At 41.4% G+C, this 21853-nt stretch overlaps 1 protein-coding gene across 5 annotated transcripts in view; it reads left to right on the plus strand.

Moving 5' to 3' along the window:
• The window catches only part of sox1a (SRY-box transcription factor 1a), a 111827-nt gene that overhangs the window by 76245 nt on the left and 13729 nt on the right, over positions 1-21853 (plus strand). Inside the window, exon 1 of one of the 5 annotated variants that reach the window (XM_049594562.1) lies at positions 17872-18994. The exons of the other annotated variants lie outside the window; for them this stretch is intronic. Within the exon in view, the coding sequence (XP_049450519.1) occupies positions 18152-18994 (843 nt within the window). The 5' untranslated portion in view covers positions 17872-18151. Of the gene's footprint in view, positions 1-17871; positions 18995-21853 lie in introns of those variants that run through there. 5 annotated transcript variants of the gene reach the window in all.

The raw sequence follows: 21853 nt of genomic DNA on the forward strand, positions 1-21853 counted from the left end.
TCTTGGCCCCCTGTCTCTTCACCACTTTATCCCTTTATCTGCTATGTACTGTACAGGGAGAAAGTGTCTTTGCAAAAATTATATTTCTGTGTGGGTAACTTTTCAGCTGATGCCAGTGAGAGGATGCACCATGAGCTCAGCTATTTGTTGATCAAAACTGTCTCATCCTTCCTCTGTGCTCCCCGTCCACCTCCTCCTCCTCCTCTGCCTGCCGCCTTACCTGTACTCACCTGTGTCTGTCTGTGCGGGTGAGTGAGAGCCAAGCCCCCTTTGGGACCTGCTGATTAGAGTATTAAAAATAAATGGGCTCAGTTTAGGGGGGGTTTGGTGGCACGGTGGTATATATTTCTGTTAATTTTTCTCCCCCCCCCCCTTCCCTTTCTCCTATGTAGTGACTGATCTGGCAGAATATGATAGCATGGGCTGTCACGGCAATAATTAGGCCTATTTTCCGTGAGGTCATCTTACAGGGACGCTGGGCGGCTGTGGTTCACACACAGGGTGCTCTGTGCTGCTCCTGCCCCAGAGCCCCCAGGATATGATCGTCCACACAGGGCAACAAAGAATCACTCCGCAGCAAATGAACGAAACATAAAACACCTACAATCTGATATGGACTGTGGTTCCCAACGCTTTATACGCTGGGAGAGTTTACCTCGCTGGGCTTTCACAGCTCAAAATCAAACAGCCTTTTTATTAAATTGTGTCCAGTCTAAAATATTAAACGAGATCTGAAGGAGGATTAAGTTGTCAAGGGAATTACCTGGGGTGAATTTCAAAGGGAGGGCCCGTTTTTTTGTTTGTTTGTTTGTTTGTGCACCGAAAGTCAAGTAATTAAAACTTTACGTCTGAGTCTAAATAAAAACCTTAAAGTGCGAGGTAGACATGAGGGTGTTTGGTAATGCCTCTGCCACCAGAAAGCCAACAGTGCCAAGTCAGAGCGCAACATATTTCAGCTCCATTGAAAACACTCCCTGGTTGGGTCAACAGCTGCAGGCTAGAATTAGAAATCAATTATTCAGCTTCGACAAGCTCATTAAGTCTCTGAATAGGATTTTCTGTTCTGAGTCTGCCTGCTCATTTCTCCTAGCTTGCAGTTTCTAATTAGTATTTCTTTTCTCTTTAAAGTTTGATGGGAGTTTGGGTAAAAAACGTGGGCACTGACTTACCACTCACAGGCCCGCTGGCTCCTCTGAAGAGTATCATTATCTGTAGAAGAGGCTGTATCGGTACATTGGAAGACCACTGAGGTTGTTTGCTTTCAGTTTGGGCACCATCTAATGATTGGAGTCATCAGGCTAAATTAGGCATTAATAATCAAAGGAGTGTAATCTGGGTAAATTAAGCATTAATAATCAAAGGATGACTGGAAATTATCACACACAGTAAATGAAGCAGCACTAATCAGCAGGAAGAAAGAGGGCACGAGGCCGACAAAGTATTTTTGAGACAGAAAATGGAAGGATGTGTGTGGCGGGGGAAAACGCATTTATAATCAGTTCATGCTGAAGGACTACTCCATGCTAACATGATTGATGTTGTCATAGAAACTTCCATCCGCCCCACTCGATGGCATCCTCCGAGCGAAGCCAGACATAGGCTTGCATTTCATAATGTCGCCTACTGTTGCCTACATCACCTACAGTGCAAGAAGGCTTATTAGCAAACCCGTTCCATCCCTCCTCGCTCTGTCTCTCTCTTTCCCCGCTCTGCCTCCTCCCATCCCTCCCTCTCTCACTCCCTCTCTTCCTCTCCTCTCCACATTGTGTCTGTCTATCTGATCCCGTGGCCTTTTGTTGCGCTATGAAAGGCCTGATGCCACACTCATTATTTTCTCCTTTATCTCTCTCCCCACTGCTCTGATTAGAACAGTCGCCCCTGACAGACGCCCTCAGCCAGCTCCTATCCATTACACTGTGTGTGTGTGTGTGTGTGTGTGTATGTGTGTATGTGTGTGTGTGTGTGTGAGACATGAAGCTACCTTACCTATATAAATCATAAGTGTTTTCAGCACAGTAAATGTCTGTGTTACAAAGGACTATATGAAAACATAGATATTGCATAAAGGGTAAAATTTGAGAGGGGAAAATTAGGTACATTCTGATAATTTTAAGGGTTTTGTGAAGTTAAATTACACACGCACATGTTTCAAACTCTCTCTCTTGTACTCGCACACAAACTCGCAGTCGCACACACCATGGGAAAACTGGCTCGCCCAAGCCAAGTTTTCTGTTTGGGCTTTTGTGTTTTGGTGCGGGCAAAGTTGGACAGCTCTGAACTCTGAGTGCTGCTGAACTACTACTGGGCAAAAATAGCTGCCCAGACATTCATTGCTCAGCTTTATGTGTGCATGCATTTGCCTGTAAATGCATGTATGTAGATCAGTATACCTTTACATCTAGAGATGACGCGGCATAAAAATTTCATATCACGGTTATAGTGACAAAATTATCATGGTTATCAGATTTGTCACAGTGTTGCTAAATTGTGCTGAACATGTTGAAAAAGTACTGATACACACACTGAAATGATTTCACCAAGTTTTATATTAAAAGCATAGACTGTAAGAATAATGGATGTAGCTACCGTGACATCACCCAAAGTTTGTGGACTCCCATTTTGAAACCTCAAGTTTAGAACTTTGGCGGTTGCCATCTTGGTGTTTGGAGCCATAAGTGACCATAGTTGGGTGACAGGTTGGTGCTGTGGAGCACCAAGAGGTGGATCCGACACTATCAGCAGACAGCCTGTCACTCAAAGGGGCTGGCCCTTAATTACGTGTAAGTTTGAGACTTAATAAAATCCAAACAGGTGACTCACCTAAAAATTCAACCTCTGTACAGTTGTCATAAACGGGGAAATTATCTGTGGAGACCTAAACTGTTTTTTGTACCAGACTGTAAATATATTTCCATCTGCTGTAAAGTTGAACATTTCAACATGGGGGTCTAACGCCAGGGCCACACTGCCCGCGGAAGCGCAGCGCACCGAAATTCTCTCGCGCGCCGGAGCACCTTCGTTCACATCAGACGCGCATTCGAATTTAAATTCGATTTTGAAAAAAAAATGGACCTTCAAATGTGAAAATTGATATTCGATTGTGGAGAAAAAAAAACCCACCACCGCAGCTGTCCTCTTTGCGAGTGGGCGTTGGCATCAGACGTGCATTTCTCCAGCCTGGTCGACAAGCGGTTCTGCTACCAGTTGTTGTCTCCGTCACCCGGCTTGACACATTCGCTCGTGGCTCGCGCTTCGAGGCTATTCGCAGCACTTCCGCGGGCAGTGTGGCCACGGGTCAGAGAGGGGGGGCAAGCGAGAGGTCCGCGGTCGTTTATAACGTAATGTTATAGATAATTGTTTTATGTGTTTTAATGTGTAGGTATGTAAATGTTTTCAAAGACGTTTATGTGGAAATAAAAATACCTACAAGTGGTTATGTTTCCTTGTATTAATACATATACAAGTATGTTTCCTTGTATTAGTTTGCCCTCTTGTGGACATAATGCGGAAAAAAAAATATTCGAATGGTTCGAACCTATGAGTTATTTTTAGAAGGAATATTCGAACGTCATTTTTGAGCAATTTTGACAGCCCTAATGGAGATTGGCTTGCTTCTGGAGCCAGCCTCTAGTGGCCGTTCAAAGAACTGCAGTTGTTGGCTTCATTATTCAGCTCTGGTGGTTGCCTCTTGAAAACGAAACCTATTGTGATCATTTTGATGTTGGGCTTACAGTACGATATGTTATATTTAGTGAGAATGGTAATTTTTGCATTTCATTTTCACTGTAAAAATAAATAAATAAAAATGATGCTGTGATTTTTGCAAGGTTCGGTAACAAACCAGCTTGTTACCTTACATCTTAAATATAATTTGCACCACAGTGCTTTATTTATAATGCCATGTTGGGTAGGAGTGGGGGGAAAATTAATACGGCATAGCAGCAATATTATATTGATACAAGAAAGCCAAATTTCTTGGCCACAGCCATCAGCACACTGAATAAAACAAATATCAAATAATGTTTACTACTGCAGTTCTGCCATCCACTGGGCACCTGCTGCACTTTTAATACTTTTATGTTTGCTTAGTTATTTATTGCATTTTTATCTCTCACTTCCTTTGTCTTTTGTTTTATGTTCTTTGATGAAATGCATCACTGAGTGTCACAACTAATTTTGTTGTATTCCTATGCAGTGACGATAAAGGCTTTCTAGTTCTAGTTTTAAGTATCAATTCTTATGTTATATACCTTATTAATATTGTGACTAAAAATGAAAGAATTCTTAAATGCATTTTCACTCCACTAGATACATTTTGCTGCAATAAAAATGTTAAAAATGACATTAGATGAACAGCCTGAAACCTTATTAGATAGAACAAATGTTGACAAAGTTTTCCTTCAGGGACACAATTTGATTGAATTGAAAGAAGGTATTAAATCGCAGAGTATTGCAATATATGTTGTCACAATACTCAGTAGAGCTCAAAACTGCAATAATATTGTATCTTGACTTAAGTATGGTGATAATATCATATCATATCATGGGGCCTGTGGTGATTCCCACCTCTAATGTTGGGACATATTTTACCTTTATCACAAAAACTGTAGCTCCTGCAATGTGGATATTTCAATTCAGTGTGCATCCCTTAAGCATTTGCCTGTGTGTGCAAGTACAGGTATCAGTAGGCTTTCTTTCAACATCAGGGGGGACACATATGAAACAGGGAGTTTGGGGTCCTTGACTGGAAAATGTTGAGTGTCAAACACTTAATGTCCTGTATTCTGGTGAATTTTTATGTGTCAATTAATGGTAGAAATGTCTCTAATTTTGTCACAATAATTCTTCTGCTGTTGTACTTTTATGCTTTTATTAGGAGGGGACAAACGCACATTTTCTAAATATTGTGGGGGACTTGGCCCCTGCCTTCCCCCCAAAATCTACACCTTTGCAGTAGACCTTTACATCCACATTCCCTCCCTTTTTATGTAAAGTAAAGACACTGAAACACAAGAACATCACTTCATGGAAGCTATGGTCATCTGTTATTTCTCTGCCGATAGTTCTTCTGTAGATATACACCCCTTCAAATACGCAGATTCACATATTGTCAACCTTAAAGCGTCATGGTCATGTTGTAATTTAAGGTGTCATGTATACAAAGTGCACCGAAAACCATCAGGAGGCATTTAATAAATCAGTCGCTAATCTCCAATAAGCTGTTTACAGTTTAATTTATGCATAAATCAGTCACGCAGAATTATGGGAAACACTTTTAAATATTTACAGATACATGTAAAACAGAACAAAAAGCCTTTTTAGACATATATTATTTTCTCATAGGTGCTCTCCCTCCCTGAGTAGTCTGAATATGTCATTTGCTTTTAAATTGCATTATCATGCAAAATGAAGCAGAAATTTGATGAAACTCAGATGGATTCACCTGAGTTAATGGAATATGGGTTTAAGAGGGAACTAATTATCCCAGTTTAGCAGGGAGTGAATGTATTTCTTTGGAAGGCCTGATTTTGAATGTAAACATTAATGGCCTCCTTGATTAGCATAAGAATCGCGTGTTATTGTCCTGCTCACTCTGCGTCCTATTGGATATGCATCTGTGCTGCTCCAGACACACGCGCACAGACACACACAGATGCACACACACAGACCACAAGCTTTAATACACTTATTACCTGCCTTATCTACTAATGATGCCATTTCTGTTTTTTATTGTTTTGCTAATCCATAAAATTCATTTCTCCAATCAAATTACAGTTTTAAGGCCCAATAGCATTACTGCAAGCCTCTTTTTTTGTAGAGTACAAGACAAAAACAAAAAACAGAAACACCAACAAGCTCCAACTGTTGAGGTAAAGTGCAATATTTAATATACGCACAACTGAAGAGGCTGAGTCATTGTGATGCTCCGTCGTCTTTGGTGGTCATGCTCTCTTTAGGAATTGTTTGTCTGTGTGACAAGCCAGACGAATATGCCACTGTTGCAGTTTAAACAAAAGAGAAATGAAGGGAGGAGTAAGGAGTAAAAGACGGAATCATGGGACCCAGGTGAAGAGTTAAATTAAGAAAAGGAGGCGATGAGGAGAGTGAAAGGGCAGGTGAAGAAGGGACGCTTTGACTTGGGGCCTCCCGGGGACGATGACCTTATTTCAAATTCTGGGCAAGGGACTATAGTTAGGCGACTGAGGAGCCCCCCCTAAGTCGCAGATACGCACACACTCAAACACACTTTCAAGGCTGAGTTTCCTGCAGCTCCCTCAAAGGCCAAGCTGCTGCCATTGTCGTTAGTAAAGCTGCACAATAGGTTACAGCGTACAATATTCCTCCAAGGTTCAACTCCATATCCTTGGTGGAAGAGAAGCCAACGTAATAGATTTCTTGAACTATTACGGGAGGATGAATGCATAGCTAGGCTGATTCACGCAAATTCTAGATTTACTGTGTGAGACTTTTGCCCCCTGTTTACACGGACAATGTAAATTTATTTCTGTAAATAACTACGCCGAGGTTTGGGCAGAACATTGACATGTTAGTAGTTTTAAGTTCAAGTTTATTTCATTTATATAACACTTGAGAAATCAAATAGATTTTGCAATATAAGTGTGTCACAAAGACGGATATATACAGTATAGAGAGTTTGCCTACTTTTACAAGAGTTTGCCTACTTTTACAAGCTTTAAAAAATATAACTAGCCAGAACTTTACCACTCAGTTGTTCATCAGACTGAAAAAAAAAAATATATTTTTTTGTTTTGCACTCTTTCAAAGATGCACATCCTGCAACACCGCACCTATCCGGGTGTTTTTAGGAAGTCCCTTCAAACCAGTAAACCAAGCCTCACCAACCAAACTGCTGGGATCATGTGTGGTAACCTGCAGGAGAATTTTTAACTAGAACAAATTAAGAGATAGACAAGCAGTAACTTAGTGTTTTGTAATGCTTTTACATTATGTTGATGTATTGATAAGAGTACGTAATTTTCCCACAAGGTATTACACATATTAAAAGCAAGCAATAAACCTATTGAAAGAATCGATTGTAAGGAGAAGAAGAAGTAACTGTCTGCACAAACAAGTATACCAGTGTCCAGATATCATTTTGCATCTGAAAGCACATAGACAAGTTTGTTCTGTCCAGCTGATTCCAGATAGAGGCACCACCTGCTCGTGAATGTAGCATTTTTGGCTGCAGGGATTTTCAGGAGATGTTGATGCCACCTCTTAGAAAAGCCTTTTTGAACAAGCAGACTTTTTACATTAGTTGTCAAGTTAAATGGGCTTTTTTGTAACCCCCAAAATAGTTTTTGCTCGTGTTTTTCTTTAGGCACACTGCTTTGCATCTGGTTCACTCACATTCAGCGAGAGAAACTGGACTAACCTGTAAATTAGAGTTAGGGGTTTATCAGACCTTGAACATTTGACTAGTAGTACTACTGTTAATGAAGTGTTGCTTCTTTTGATCATGACTTCAGTGAGTCAAAATGGCTGACACTCTATGGAAGACTATTAGTGCCACAAGGGGGAAAAAATGAGAATTGGGAGAAATTTTTTTCAAGGGCTTTCTACCAGAAAGGGATCTCTTGGTTAAGGTTAGGAAATAAGTTGTGGTTTGGGTTAATATGAATAGGTTCCTGTCAGAAAGGGCTTTCTTGGAAACTTCTCCCATGTGCCAAAAAATTAGGAGGAAGTTTTATTTTATTTATTTATTTTTTTGTGTGTTAAAAGAAAAAAGTTAAACTTTCAGTATAGTGCCAGGCATAAGAAAAAATAAATCAGGGAAACAGCTGTTTTTTTTTCTTCTTCATTTAGAGGATATTGTCAAGAATTAGGTTGAAATACCATTTCCAGAATAAAGTCAAAATGTTGAAAATGATTCGAACTAATAGCATTAGCACGTACTTTAGAACCAGTTTGAGTAACAAGAAAATTCTTTCTGTTTTAGCGCATAAACACAGTGTGGTTATAAGTATTAGGACTTTGAAGAGATTGTGCTAAATTTTTGCATCTTTTCAGAAAGAGAAATTACACGAACTTGGAGGAGGTTACCACATTCGTGCAAACTGAATGTACGAATGCAAGAGTATTGACCGTTACACCTGTGTGCAGTACAGTGATGGTGTGTTCTATCACATGTCATAGTTCGATGGACCAGAGGAGTTAACTTTATTTTTTATTTCGACTTTAGTCTTAAAATACCATATATTTTTGTAATATTCAACATTTCAGCCTTTATTTTTTTTCCTTATGCCTGGCCCTAATCCTCTTCTGTAGATATGCATGTGTATGAATATATTAATGTTATATTCTTTAAACTCTTAAAAGTATTTTTCTTTCATACTCATCATGTGTGAATGTTCCTTGTATTGACCCTGATGAAGGCCACAAGCCGAAATGCTTTGGTCTTACAATTAAGTTATGTTTTATACTTCAAGTGTGGAGTTTGAAGTGGAGTTTTGACCTCCTCAGACTTTTTCCTTCTCTGTGCATCTTTTTAGAAGATGGTTGAAATTGAGACAAAAACTCTGCTTTGATCATGACCTTAAGAGAATAAACCGTGAATGTTTTATGTTGATTACAGTTGTAAATGACAACTTCAGTAATTCAGGTAGTGCTTTACTCTGATCGTAAAAAACAATGTGGGTGAGACATCCTGAAAGTGCTCTGAGTTTTTCATGAAGTGTAGGTGTTCATATTTAAAAAGAAATTCAATCTGCCGGACAAGGTCATGTGATAAGCTCAAAAGCTCCAGGACAGCTACTAAATGGACCTTGAAGTGAGATTGTTTTCTCAAATAGCTAATCAGTCGTCAAGTCATGCACAGTTTGGGAAGGGGTCTTATTGGGGTAAAAATCAACATACCAGTTAACAATGATGTTTACACCATTGGCCCCTTCCCAAACAGGAAGTAAAACATCAGTGTCCCTTTCTCCTACACCACATCCACCTTGACGACCTGACGTTGTTGTCAGGATGTGGGTGGATGTGGGTTGTCAGATTGTTACTGTCAGGTTGTTACTGTGTTAGCTAGATCAGTAGTTCTCAACCTTTTTCGTTTCAAGGACCCTTTAATTGATACACACTTACACATTAGGTCATGATTTAGTTTCAGCGACCTCCATCTGAGAAGATCTTGGGTGTAAGATATGATAGATATATACCAGAATGCTTTTGTTGTCACCTACATTTGAGATAACTGAGGAGGAAGTGAAACTTATCATTAGACTAATCACTCTTATGATTCTTAAGCTCCTTTTCTACTGGACAAACAACCCACAAACACCTACTAATATCTGCCTTTTGTATTTAATGGGAAAGGTTACAATCTGCATTCACTCCAATCACTCCAATCAACAGGTCCTGAAAAGCCCGACAGGTTGGACCGAGTTTGGGCTGAAAATGTGCACTGATTGGCTTGGTTTGGTAGGGCTCGGGCTGTGGAGAAAAATTATGTAAATCCAGCAATTATTACAGATATTATATATTGGTTGATTGATATCATCTCCCAATTATTTTGCTGTAGCCTGGACTTGTTCTGCAGGCAAGGAGTGAAGGAGAGGGAGCACCCAGGCTCCATGCCAGACTCACTGTTCTTCCTCCCGGCTGGAGCAGGGAGCTTCTCTGGCGGGGATATACAGTGTGGAGAGTCTGTGATCAATCGAGCGGGTCCATTTTTCACTTGAGACGCTCATGGCTTGTGCTGTCACTCAGCTGGTGTGTCCTGGGGGTTAGAAGCTGACTTCTTTTTGGTGGCGTTAGGTTCGGGCTCAGTATTTTATGCGATGATCTCGGACGGGCTGGTTTGGGCTTCAGGGTTGGTTCAGATTGGGTTGTCATTTTTCTGGCCCATTGAGAACTCTACTCTGCAGCAGTCACGGGTATTTATCCAGCTTCAGTTGGCTCTGATTGATAGTGATTAAAAAATGCGACACCTGGGTGGACCCCTTCGCAGGTGAGATGCAAAGGCCACCACTAAATACAATCTGTCTCTGCTTAAGCAGTGCTCGAACAACATTCATAATTTAGTTAACACCAACCTTTACAGAGAGACTGAGTAAGTAACAGATATTAAAAAATAAGTAACCACAGTAACACTTTAACTGGCCTCCATGCTGCTTTCTACTGTTTAATAACCTGTTTTCCAGCCCATTCATGACGTCGAACGTGATACACCAGAAAAAAACAACAAAGACATTCTCATCCACACATGGCTCTAGTGTTTTTGGCAATGGGTCAGCAGACTATCGCCTATTTTAAGAGGTTTTCCCATGTTTAAATAACGTGCTAATTTTGGTATTACTCACATTGGTCTCACTACTTTAGTGAATTAAATGGTGAAAATGAACTTTTCCTCATTTTTCTAGGGACTCCCTGAAAGTCTCTCAAGGATCCCTTGGGGTTCATGGGCCACTGGTTGAGAATCATTGAACTACATAGTTATAGTTTCAAGTTAAAAGTTACAAGTCTAACTTTATAAGAACTACCCAGACTTTGTGGCTGTCTTTGAAAGGCTCTCACCTTTCATTTCTCCCAGCACTGGCCTCCTGTCATTTTCACCCTCCTTATCTTTACCTCTGTCACCCTGTTTTGCTACAGCCACTGCAATTTAGTGCCGAAAAGTGTAAAAACATGCATCACTGGCTGAATGGGCTGCAGAGTGCATCATAAGGGCCAAAGTGGTTAACTAACGTCTGTCTCACTGCCTTCCTCCCTCACAGTCACTCCGGCTCTCTTCTGAGCCACCTGGCTGCTCATACCGCCTTAATTCTCATCCGTGTTTTTTTTTTTTTTTTTTTGTCTTGTCAATCTCTATATCTGGACGGTGTCTAACATGACGGATTTTGCCACCATCAAAGAAAGATTTTCCATTAATGGGCCCTGACCTTGTCTGACTACTGTACTTAAAAACCTTCTCTGCTGCAGGCGCACTTTCCCCTAATCACTCCCCTCACTCCTTGACCCCCCCCCCCCCTCCATCCTCACCCCCAACTTTCCATTTCACCTCCTCACCATAATCTCCTGATTTTTTTTTTCTTCCTCCCTCCATAAATTTTCTGCTCCTCTCACCTTACAAGAACCCCCCTCTGTTGTTTGTGGGGCTTGCCTGATAGCCATTAGTGTTACACCCTATTACATCAGTAATGACTGACTGTGAGCTCTAATTAGAGATGTGTTAGGGAGAGCTGACTTACCTCCCCCCTCTCTCCCTCCCCTCTCCTCCCTCCTCCTTCCTGCTTTTCCGCAGAGCTGTTACTGTGACTCCATCGCCGTGGCGACACCATTAGCACAGCACCTCTAAGAGTTGCAACTCTTGACTGTTAAAACCATTACGTTCATTACAGACCAATCAGAGGGGAAGGTGTTATGGCTAATTGATAAGCTGAACAATGCATAAAATCTTGTCTGTAATTGCTCTGCGGGAAAAGGAGAAAGCGCCCTGGGAGAAAGAGACAGTGAGAGAATGAAAGAGACGGAGAGAGGGAGAGTGGGGAAGCGGCTGGCGTGCTAATTTCAAAATCTGATATTTTTCCACTCGAATAATTTAGGCTTACAATATGTCTTCATCCAAATATGCTGTAGATTTTTCCCCTCTTCTTGAATAATGGGATGTTTCTTCTGGGTTTGTCATCTGTGATAAGATGATTATCTGAAAGGTCTGGGGCACATTGTGAAGAGAGTCTCGCCTTCTCTGCTGGAGTAGGTAATCCTGGGTAATAGCATTATGGACACAGTGTTTTCCTAAAGCCCATGATTATCCACTGCTGTTTGCCGTGGGATTGACATTGGCCTCCCTGGTCTCTCTCTCTCTCTCTCTCTCTCTTCTCTCTCTGTCTCCTCTCTTTTTTTTCTCCTCTTACTCTCTTTCTCACTTGTTCGTGTCATCCTGTCTCTGACTCACCACTCCATCAAGCCCTTATATGCTCTTCTCTTACAATTCTACCAAGAGAAGAAGATGAAAATAGAGCACATGGAGCAACAAAAGAACAAATTGCTTGTAGACAAGGCTGCCCCAGATTTGAATGGCATGTTATGCTCTCTCTGTCAAAAAATCGCACATTCAATTTGTCAGTTTGGGGTTACCATCCTGCTCTAAAACGCAGTAAGGACAAGATGCTTTATGCTATTTACTAAAAGATGGTAGGAAATACTACAACCTGGTTTCAGCCATTTTACAAACTCTAAATATCCTCAACACTGGATCTCATTTATTTTATGTTTTAACATTTGTATTTGACATTCTGTGTGTGTCCTGTTACCTTAATTGTCTTACCCTGAAACTTCAATTAAAAAGCCAAGTCCCAGTTAAACTTCCACTCCCTTTTACTAGCCTCGTGTGGCTACACATTTAGACAAATTAACACCTGCTCTGATTGCCAAGCAGTTCAGTTTTATAGAAGTTCTTTGGATGTATAAAACCAGGTTGTGGCTACCTCAAATTGTGTGCCCGCTTCTTGATTACCCTGTAAGTTATTTATATTCCTTTAGTCCGTAAGGGTCCTCAGATCAGAAGGATCTAAAGGGTTTTTCATAAAATTAATCTAAGTTGTGAGTATTGTTTTAACAGGATAAAGTGGTGTTGTGTCGGTATGCCGGGTGCCATAACACTCTATCTCTCTCGTGCTGTCTGATGGAGCTAGATCAAATTATTGATTCATATTTGATATATTATCTGAAACCTAATTCTTGTACAAGTAATATTCATACTGGTTTAAATAAACAATTTGATCATATTTTCTGATTTTTGCTGAGCAACAGTTTTGTGTGAAATGAATTAAAGGCCTGTCCCAAATATAAGCCTGTTGATTTCAGTCATTTAAGCAAATAATAGCCTGGGCTATTAATTGAATTTTTTACGGTATACACACAGGTGTAGATGTAGAACATGTGCATTTGTTTGCACCAAGAATTGACGCAGAAAAAAAATCACCAGGATGCAGATGCTCAAGTCAGTTTCCCCCTTTGGTGCACATTTAAATTTTCTTTTATTTCATTTAAATGTTGTAAATAGGTGTTAAAAAAACATCAGATTTTACACTTTCTTATTCAAGTGTGCACCTCCATATTTTTCAGTGTTTCATTTTCTCTGCAGAGATTTTTAATATTTGTTTAGGAGAAGTTTAAAAGCTATTAAGATACAAATAAATAAATACCAATACTTGGACTTTTTATCGCGTTGGCAGCCTTGTCAGTCTTTAGGTTTTTGAGTGACATTATGAAGATTCATGTGTTGGAGAGAGACCATATGAACTGAGCTAAGACCTCTGCTTTTAGCCGATTGGCTCACTCTTCCCTCAATGCTTTTAGGCCTGAACCTGACCTCATCTCACATTCTCACACTCTTACACTCTCGCTGTCTTTCTGTTTGTTTTCCCGCCAACATTGCCTTTTACTTAGCTTTACCACTTTGTGTCAATCTCCTGCTTGTGTGGTTTGTGTGCGGTATTTACCCAATGCAGTAAATCTTGCAAAGTGATCTCGGGTGAATGGGTACAAATGATGGTGTAGCAGTTGTTTTAATATGTGCAGGGAGGTGGTCTTTTTCCTGGGTGGAAAGTGAGTGTTGTTGGCTTATTGAGCCCAAGTCAAGAAATAGTGCATTACTCAGGGAGTAATTATGATTTGAGAAGGTGGTGACATCCCTTTGCGTTATGAAATGTGTCCAGTTTGGCTCGTGAAGTCATTATACTACAATGAATGATCACTTAGAGCATCTCCGAGACTCTGATTTGTCTCCACCGCTCGTTCCCAAATGATAGAAGGCCTGGAAATCACTTTTATAGGACCCACAAATTTTCACCTTGGCTCTATCCAGTGAGCAAATGGGTGTGCGAGGCAGTAACGACACCTGCCAGCTACATCAGCCACAAGTCAGGGAGTCTGTCAGCACTGGCAGCCCTGAAGCCAGGAGGGCTGCAACAGGCAGGGAGGGTGTGATCAACAGCAGCAGCAGCAGCAGCAGATTCATTAACAGTAAAGGAGCCGCTGGTTCAGTCAGCTCCTGTGTTTGCAAAACAAACAGTACATGTGAGGGTTAGACTGGGAAGAAATTAATCTGTGAGGTAATCATCACTGAGTTTCCAGTGGAGAGGAGTAGATTGAACAGTGTGTGTGAGTGTGTGTGTGTGTGTGTCTGAAACAGATGCTGACAGAGCTCTGTCTACAAATCGGGGAACCTGTGTGTAAATAAGAAACCTTTAATGAGCTCGGCTGTGTCTTATTCAGTGTTACATGTGTGCCTAAGTGTGTGTGTGTGTGTGTGTGTGTGTGTGAGAAGCTGTCAGAGCCACATGCTTGCAAGCTGTGCAGGTTCATATAAACTAAATCTAATTGGATGCCGTGGACTTCACAGTATGAAGCTGAGGATCTCAGGATCACATTGTTGGACACAGTGCATGTCCCGAGTAAAAACAGCCTCCAAAGTCAATACCTCTCTCCCCCCACCTCCCTCCTTGCATCCTTTTCTGTTCCTGGATCAGTAATGGGAGTCAGTATCCAGGAGGAGGCAAAGGGGGTGCGGGGCTCCTCCCCAACTCCTCGCCCCTCCTCCCCGAATGCGGCACAGCTGCCTTTCAGAACCCCGCCGCTCCAGCCCATTCATCCTGGAGAGCCAAAAAAAAAAAAAAAAAAAAGTGGCTATTTATTAGAATACTTGTTTTGTATTGTTCTGTGCCACACAAAAGGCGCTTCATTATGTTAGAAGCAAGCCCCTTTCGCAGAGAGAAACAATAACTTGGAATTGTCTTTTTTAGAGTGTATAATAAATGTCATTTCTTCTTGTCTCTGCCCCTCAGTGTGTGTTGAGTGGTGGGTTTGGGCACCGGGCATGGATGGCCTTGGCACTCGAGCGGCCAGATTGTAGTGGGAGTAGCGGTCTTACATGAGGCTTTGGAGGGTTTAGGACGGCTTTAGGAGTATGGAGGGAGAAATCTGCCCACTTGGTCTGGAGCAGAGGGAACGAGGGAAACATGCGTAAGTTTGCATATGACAATTCCGTACGCGGGATCAGACATTTTATATGAGTATTTAACCTGTAGATGCTGTGAGTTAACCTTAAATGCTGTGCGTAAAATCCTTTTTTTTTTGTGTAGTAGAATTAATGCAGAAAAAGCAGAGAGGTAAAGCGAACTTGAAATCAGTGATTCTGAGTCTTTATTGGCAACCTTTATTTCGGAACGTCTGCGCTCTGCTGTGCTCAATTCAATGCAGATAATGTGTGTATCTCGCTGCAGGCTGTCGTTTTATTTTGGGACAAGTGAGACGCACCAGGGCTTGGCTGCACAGAGCGCACTGTTGTGCAGCTCATAGTGCTACCAGTTGCTCTCTAACCGATTCAGTTTGATTTTCAGAGGTGGCATTATCGGCTCCGGAGTGAGTGGTGATCATGTGTCTGGCTGGATTAGCGACAAAGATCTGTTACATGCTGTAAAATATGGAATTGTGTTTCGTTTTACGCGGCTCGGTGACTGTCAGTATTAAGGTTACATGAGTCTGTCGGTGTTTTTACTTTTCAGGAGGCGGGGGGGGGGAAGTGGTCGGGGGCTGATCGTCACATCTTTTGGATTTTAGGGTGTGTAAGATTGAGGCTCCAAAACAGTTGCTTTACTACCCACGCGTATCCCCGGTTTGGGTCCAGGTCACTAGCAGGTGATCACAACTCTTTTCCCCTATTCCACGCGCGCTAGCACTCACACACACGTGGGCATTGTTATTGTGGTTTAGGTGAAAAGATCACAGATTACAGGGGATAACCCAGATACATTCATTCATACATTCGGGTTTTGGGGCTGTTTTTGCGCGGAAAGGTGACTTTGCGAATTAAGAGTTTGCTGAGATTAAAACGGCACAAGTGCGTACTTTGTGACTTGTATTTATTCGCAGTCCTTCCCCCTTTTTATTTATCCATTTATGTGGTTGTGGGGGTGCGCGCTGGATAACTGCTTTGACCCTTGCCCCCCCAGTCGTGCACTATCAGTCGCAGTGCGCACATCCTGTTGCAGAGGCCGCGCACAAAGGAGCGAGGTGGTTTGTTAAAAGAGGAGTGACTGATGGGGGATGACAGAGAGAGTAAACAGGGGCCACCGGGGTCCCTGTGTCACTGTAGAGGCTAATCCTCTACAATCCTAAATCCACTCCACAGTGACGAGAACAAATATTAACAATAATTTAATAAATATCCTGCATCGATCTTTAAATCTACACTGTGACAACAGGTCTTTTAAAATCATCTGATGGCTGGATTGGAACAATTATGGATGCATATTTATTGTATTAATTTAGACCTTTAATAAGATTTTTTTAAACGAAGTGTCTGACAATGTAGTTTGTTAAATTCTGAAGTAACATGCAAAAAATCCAATTTGTATTGGTCAATAAAATATTAAATACATACACATTTTTGTGAATTTCATCTAACACGTTAATATTGGGGCTGTTATTTTGCATTCCTTTAATATAAGAACTCAGGCTGTGTGGTTTGTCTTTATTTTTTGTTAATTTTATCCGGGTGCATCCCTGGCACCCACTGCCCTGTATCTCTCCGGATGTCATCATTATATTGTCATCTTCCTCGGGCCTTAAGCCACATGGCCCGGACCACTGCAACCGTTTATTGACCATTGTGATACCCCGTTAACCCTATTACCAGAGACGCATGGATCTGTCCGAGTGATCCCGCTCCCTCAGGCCCCTAAACAGAGAGCCACGTCAAGCTAAGCTCCAATTAAAATAAAAACAGCAAAGAAACGATAGAATGATTAAATCGTTAGTCTCGCCGCGGGAAGTGGTATTTCGTTTTCCCTTTCAATTAGGGGTTGATTGGGCTTTTCATGGGAGGTCAGCTGTGAAATCTGGATTATATATGCGCGGACTCGAAGACACATAGACGGGTTCCCTCTCACGGGTTGCAACGGGATGTTAAATAACTTCAAAATGTATCCAAAGTCCGCTGAATATATGACAGCAGCAGAACATTACGTGTGGCCTTTCTTTTCATCTCACACAGGCGCAGGCAGGACTCATTCACCATCGCCAGCAGACGGCGATAACGACGCTTTGCCCCGGCAATTTCACGTCATTATATGGCTATCCATCCTCAGGGGTTTCTCCTCTTAGACCAACAGTTTAACAGTTTTTTACCAAATCTCTTTCACATCATCCTCTGCATTGAGTGCGCGTAATTTCTCCCTCTGACACCTACTATTACTACATACCTTAATTACATACCTGGAGGGAGAGAAAGAGAGGTGGTCTGAAAAATGGATTTTGAGGCGCTGGTTGAGCATCAAGTCGCCTGATATTGAATTGCAGACTGGAATTCCAGTCCATAAAAATACAGTTGGGCCCAGGCTTGTGGGGCGCGCGGTGAATTTGAGAATAACATGTTGAAGATGAGAGAAAATGTTCTGATTTTAGGCACAAATATAGCGAGAAAGTGTAGGGTAAAACATATTTTTACGCACACCTTTATTGAAAGCTGTGAGTTTAAAAGCTGCTTGATATTGAAGTTGTATTGTAATAAAGTGATTTTAAAAATTCTGCAACCATACCCATTCTTTAAAAAAATATGTTTGACTCATGGTAGTCTCAGACTGCACCCCTCCACATCACTGCTAACAAATCTTAGTTATTTTTGTTTAGCTGAAGTCTCTGAGAGCGTGTTTGGAAATTTCAAATGCCTTGTGCTATTTGTGGGATTGACCCTCCTTTCTGCCTCCTCCTACTCCTCCTCCTCCTCCGGTGTGTTCTTCCTCTATGGTCCTCTAGTCACCTGACCAAACGCCATGCAAATCATTCCGCTGCTAGAGCCTCATTGGCCGCTTGTGGCTCATTTAACCGCTGTCAGTGCGCATCATATGGCCGCCGCTTTAACCAACTTCTCAACTCCGACAGGGAAAGTGGCTCAAATGCGCATTCTATCACAGTGGATGTGAACCAACCCAGGCGAAGACAGCGTGAAATACTGGTTGGAGAACATTTTATATCCCTTTTCGGATTAATTTTCATCTCACATTTGAATCATTTGGGGTTTTAGCATATTAATTTTGTAACCCTGTCATCCTGTGCGCACCCGATCTTGTGTGCGCCTCTCTTGAAGTAGACTTTTTCTCTGTTGGTGGCGAAGTTTAAAACCAGGTGAATGTATAGCATGATGATGGAAACTGACCTTCATTCCCCGGGTCCCCAAACGAACACGACCACGGGGCAAACGGGGCCGAACAGCGCGTCCAAAGCGAATCAGGAGCGCGTGAAGAGACCGATGAACGCTTTCATGGTGTGGTCCCGTGGGCAGCGGAGAAAGATGGCACAGGAGAACCCCAAAATGCACAACTCTGAGATCAGCAAACGGCTGGGCGCCGAGTGGAAGGTGATGTCCGAGGCTGAGAAGCGCCCTTTCATCGATGAGGCGAAACGGTTGCGAGCCATGCACATGAAGGAGCATCCGGATTACAAGTACCGGCCAAGACGGAAGACCAAGACGCTGCTGAAAAAGGACAAATATTCCCTTGCCGGTGGACTGCTTTCTGGGCCCAGTGGGGGCGGTGGAGTTGGTTTAGGGGTCGGAATGAGTTCATCCGGGGTCGGGCAGAGGTTAGAGAGCCCCGGGGGTCACGGAGGCTCCGCCAGCTCCGGCTACGCGCACATGAACGGCTGGGCGAACGGTGCGTACTCTGGGCAGGTGGCTGCAGCCGCGGCGGCCGCGGCGATGATGCAGGAGGCTCAGCTAGCCTACAGCCAGCACCCGGGGAGCGGAGCGCACCACCACCACCACTCACACCACCATCACTCACACAACCCGCAGCCCATGCACCGCTACGACATGACAGCCCTGCAGTACAGCCCCATCTCGAACTCTCAGAGCTACATGAACGCTTCTCCATCCGGCTATGGCGGGATCACCTACACACAGCACCAGGGCTCCGGCGTCTCCTCCTCAGCTGCCATGGGGACGTTAGGGTCGCTGGTGAAGTCGGAGCCGAGTGTAAGCCCTCCCGTCAGCAGCACACACTCACGGGGTCCTTGCCCCGGAGACTTGAGAGAGATGATAAGCATGTATTTACCGACCGGAGAGCCGGGGGACCCGTCAATGCAAAGTAGACTCCATGCCTTGCCGCAGCATTACCAGAGCGCCACGGCTGGAGTGAACGGGACGGTCCCTCTAACACACATTTAGAACTCACAGAATAATTGAAAACTGCAAACGAACACATAACCAAATATTTACCTCTTTTCTAAATAACCCCGGTCCCGAGAACTACCTGCATTTTGTACAGAATGTTTATGATATTGTAAATGAAGGGTAAATAGCAAATTCATCACGGCTTTTTTTGAATAGCCACCAGTGGAATTATATAACGAATATGATGCTGAAATATTGGTTATTGTGCTATCATCTTTTTGTCCATTACTTCACAGTCTTAGTTGAGGGTTACGCCAGGTTCACATTTGGGGGTATTTGGTTCAATTGTCTCATAATTTGGGGGGTTCTTGTAAGTTATTGAAAATGAGATAACGTGTCATAATCTTAAGAAAGTGCTTTAAAAGATATGGGAAAATCACATTCTTATACATTTGTGTTCATTTGCAGAAGCCTGTGTCTTAATTCTTGGAGATCATCTCTTTTTATTGTAACACTCTAATTATTGTAAATTGTGAATAATTTTAATATTTCAAAGGATGACGGGCAACTGCTGTTGTAATTTAAGTGCTTTTCTGCCAGTGAAAAGCCCTGACATTGCAATGACGAAGAATTGAATAAATTTCACCAGATGTTGCTTTGATTCTTAAGACAACGGGTCTTAGATTGATTATTTTCCACAGTGTTCTCACAGTGTTTCTACGTTTTAGAATATCATCAAGTCTCCTCTCGAGGAAAAATAGCCACCTGTTTAAATTTTGACACCACGGATCCCACGAGCTTTCAAATAGCCCTGATTGTTTGTGCGTAATTGTGCGTAAAAGCTACAGTCTGCAGGCCTCCGAGGAAACCATTTTGGTGGGATGATGATGTTTCATGGGCTAAACTTTAATGAGGGTGATGAGAAATTTATTTAGAAATTATAAAAATGCTTCTTTTTTAATTTCAGTGGCGTGCAGGCCAACCTGTGCTCAATCTATGAATATTTAAGGAAGGCCAACTTGATGGTTCTCATTTCATATCAAAATAATTTACACATTAAATTACATTTTCCAAAGAAATCAGATTATATAAAGCACGTGAAGGCCTCGTATGACAAACCACCTGTTAGTGATATTAACGGGAATAAGAGGTTTTACTTAAATTATGCTTTAAACAACATTCATAATTGCTTTATGTGCTGTGACTTCATTTGTTACAATTTTCAGCAGCATTTTTTAAAATCAGTTTTTCATCTTATACATTTTATTAATCAGTAATAGATTTATTTTTTTTATAACGTATTGCAAAAGTGTATCAGCCTTTTATTTATTGATGGTATCACATCATATTTTAAATAATAAAATGCTCTGCAACAAAAATGTATCAGTCTCTGAGGAGGCCATAAAACTTATTTATTATGATATTGAATTTTCTAAAAATGAGTCTTTATCAGGCCTTTGTAAAAGCGTATCTGAATATAATTGTGTGCAGTAAATAATTAAGATAAAATAAATTATTATTCAATAATTAATATTAATATTAATAATCAGGTGGAAAAGGTAAATTCATACAGTAATATACAATAAAATGAATACTTCAGTGATGAAAAGATTTTATTAGAAACATTAAAGACTCGATTTTCAGTGATCTTCCATCTGAAGTGGTTTATATTGTCATATTTTTTAATAATCCCCTTAATCCGAATTTTGCTATTTAATTGTTTATACATTAAAGAAAAATACATTAACCAAAATATGATAATTAAATCATTAGTAGCGTGGTGATCAACAATATAGGAGACCTCAGAGAATAATACGTAGTCCTCAAAATCACAAAATCTAAATCTCTTTAGTTGTAGTTTGGTTATCTTGCAAATCAAATGAAAACTGTTTAAAGATGATATTTTATTATTTTACGAAATATCTTTAATAACTGTCATTTTATTCGAGGTTTATTATTATTGCATCATCTTTTAGTTTAGCTGTGAGGTGGTGAGAGTGACACAGGGAAGTTAAGAGGAGGCACAAACGAGGATTGGAGCAATATATCCATGTTTGATTTCACCACTACAAGAAACTTTGATAATTAAGAAACACATTTTAATGCTACAACGTCCAGATATAAAACTCAAATCAGAGCATGAAATAATTCAAGATTTCTCTTCCACATGCGCACACTCATTACCGTGCACCACCCAAACCCTCAAACCATGCAGCCTAACTGTTGCACAGACTGGACTTGAACTTCCCACTGACCCACCACACTGGTGACAGAGGTGACTGATGACTCATCAGAATTTCACAGCTGCAGATGTTTGATTTCAGTTTTGGTACCTTTGTACACACACACAAAAAAAAAAACCTTAAGTGCGCACCAGACAGAACAAGATAACCATGCCATTCAGAATATTAATCCTCTTAAAATAATTTAAAATTAGTCTGAACATGACGTCATTTTTTGACAGGCCGCAGCTGCTTTTGACATGTACATTTTTTTTATCGCCTGTAGGCCTCATATGGAGATACGGGCTAATAGCCATACACATGCAAATGAGGGAAATTTATGCCTACTTAGGCATTTTAAAAAATCAATTAATCTCAAATACATAGTTAAAGGGCCTATTTCACACTGATGAAGACTTGCATGGTATGTCAATTAAACCTGTTAGGCCTCATAGTGGAGCGTGTAACGTCTGGCTGCGCATTAATCTACTGAAAAGAA

Source organism: Epinephelus fuscoguttatus, linkage group LG13 (genome assembly GCF_011397635.1).
Source record: "Epinephelus fuscoguttatus linkage group LG13, E.fuscoguttatus.final_Chr_v1".
Classification (NCBI taxonomy): Eukaryota; Metazoa; Chordata; class Actinopteri; order Perciformes; family Serranidae; genus Epinephelus; species Epinephelus fuscoguttatus.